Source organism: Vollenhovia emeryi, unplaced genomic scaffold, assembly GCF_000949405.1.
Source record: "Vollenhovia emeryi isolate VEMERY1.0 unplaced genomic scaffold, V.emery_V1.0 DF940131.1, whole genome shotgun sequence".
NCBI classification, from domain to species: Eukaryota; Metazoa; Arthropoda; class Insecta; order Hymenoptera; family Formicidae; genus Vollenhovia; species Vollenhovia emeryi.
In genome coordinates, this window is record NW_011966235.1 from 10,040 (window position 1) to 12,364 (window position 2,325).

The window sequence follows — 2,325 nt, forward strand, 5'->3', positions numbered from 1 at the left end:
GTTGTTTGTCGTGTGGAGCTGGAAGTATACTTGATCTCCGACTTGGAAGTTCTTCCACTTGGCTCCATGGTGATGGTCGAATTGCTGTTTCATGTTGTTGTTTTGTTGCTGTGAACTGGAGCTCTTTGGTTTCAAACAGTCCAGTTTCGTTTTCATGGCCCGGTTATTGAGCAATTCCGAAGGAGATTTTGAACCAAGCGCGTACGATGGAGTGGAGCGATAGTAAAACAAAAACTCGCGAAGTTTTTGATCGATGCTACCTGTCGCTTTCTTGAGGCCCGTTTTTAGTAAGTCCACGAAGCGCTCTGCTTGGCCGTTCGACTGTGGGCTATAAGGAGCTGTGGTGATGTGCTTGATTCCTTTGGATTTACAATAGTTCTCGAATTGTTCGGAGACGAACTGTGGGCCATTGTCACTGATGATGGTGTCGCACCATCCGTGTTGGGTGAAACTTTTTTCGAGCAGTTCGATGGTTTTGGCTGATGTAGTGCTGTTCGTTTGATGGATTTCCGGCCATTTGCTAAATGCATCAACTATGACCAGGTAGTAGTGACCTTCAACTGGACCTGCGTAATCGATGTGAAGACGTGACCATGGTGATGACGGGACGGTCCAGGGTTGAAGTGTACATTTCCTCGGTGTTTTGGCAGTCGCAGCGCACTTTTCACAGGTTCTGACGATTTGTTCGATGTCTTTATTGATGTTCGGCCAAAAGACTTTGCTAGCTGCGAGAAGTTTCATGCGACACTCGCCCGGATGGCCATGATGGAGATCTTTAAGGATCTGTTTTCGGAACGTTTCTGGGATGACGATCCGCTCACCGTAAAAGATGCATCCCTGGGTGGCAATGAGCTGGTTACGAAATTGGAAAAATTTCTGCGTCTTCTCGTCTTTGATTTGGCTTTCCTTCTGGGGCCAGTTGTCGGTTTCTACGTAGAGGGCCACCTTAGAGAGCGTAGGGCACGACTTTGTTGCTGCTTGGATGTCGCTAAAGATGATTGGGAGTTTACAAGCTGTCTCGATGGCGAAACACTGAATATCGCTGTCTTCATTTTCCTTCTCCACGAGTTGAATCGGTGCAATCACTGTCTCTTCATCAGGCTTTGTGTGGTTTGCCATGAGTCTCGAGATAACATCTGCATATCCGAAGCTGTCCGTGTTCACATATTCGATGTCGAAGTCATATGCAAGGACAGTTAAAGCATAGCGTTGAAGTCGTGCCGCAGTGTATAACGGAATTCCCGTTTTTGGATTGAAGATTGCCAAGAGCGGTTTGTGATCGATTTGGATTTTGAATCTTCGTCCAGCGATGTAATAATGCGATTTCTTCAGGCCGAACACAAGGGCTCGTGCTTCTTTATGCATTTGCGGGTAGTTTCGTTCGGCTGCATTGAATGTAGCTGAGAAATGCATGATCGGGTGAAGCGTTGCATCAGGAAACTCATGCATCAATACTGCGCCCATACCGTAGTCGGATGCATCGGTGGCCAGTACGATCTTCTTAGCTGGATCGAAGTGAGTGAGGCAAAGATCAGAAGCTAAAACTTCTTTGATTTTGTTGAATGCTTTGTCGTGCTCAGCCTTCCATATAAACTTGGCATCCTTCTTTAGCAATTCATGCAGCGGTTGTCGGAGCTCTTTTAAACCTCTGATGAATTTGCCGTAATAACTGACCGCTCCTAGGAGTGCTCGTGTCTGTTGTACGTTGGACGGTGTCGGGAGTTCTTGAATCGTGTTGAGTTTGCCGGGATGAGGACGGATGTTTTGGCTGTCGATTGTATGGCCGCAAAAGTTGACTGATAGTTTACCAAACTTGCATTTATCGAGTCGAAGTTTGAAGCCGTAATCTTGTAGGCGCTCTAATGTCTTGAACAGCTGCTTTTTGTGGTCCTCTTCGTCATCGCCTGCGGTGATCATGTCGTCGATGAAGCCGAAAGTGCAAATTCCGCTGAGCATAGTGTCGATGATTTGCTGGAAGATGCCTGGAGCAGTCTTGACACCCTGCTGTAGTCGGTTGACTTTGAATAATCCACAGTGTGTATTGATTGTCATGAGCTTTTTTGCTTCTTCATCCAGCTCAACTTGGAAGAATGCATCCGACATGTCGATTGAGCTGAACACTTTCTTACCGGCGATTTTTGCAAAGATCTGATCGGGCGTTGGTAGCGGATGCTTGTTTGGCTGCAAACTGTCGTTGAGTCCTGTGGAGTAATCCGCGCAAATGCGAATTTTCCCGTCCTTTTTCTTGACGACTACTATTGGTGCGGCTGAATCAGAGTATTCCACAGGCGTGATGACTCCCAACCGTTGAAGGCGTTCGAGTTC

At 47.0% G+C, this 2,325-nt stretch overlaps 1 protein-coding gene across 1 annotated transcript in view; it reads right to left on the reverse strand.

Moving 5' to 3' along the window:
* The window catches only part of LOC105556300 (uncharacterized protein K02A2.6-like), a 3,405-nt gene extending 1,116 nt beyond the window's left edge, over window positions 1-2,289 (reverse strand). The window contains exon 1 of the mRNA XM_012003384.1: window positions 1-2,289. Coding sequence (XP_011858774.1) covers window positions 1-2,103 — 2,103 coding nt within the window. The 5' untranslated portion in view covers window positions 2,104-2,289.
* Between the last annotated feature and the right edge of the window lie 36 nt (window positions 2,290-2,325).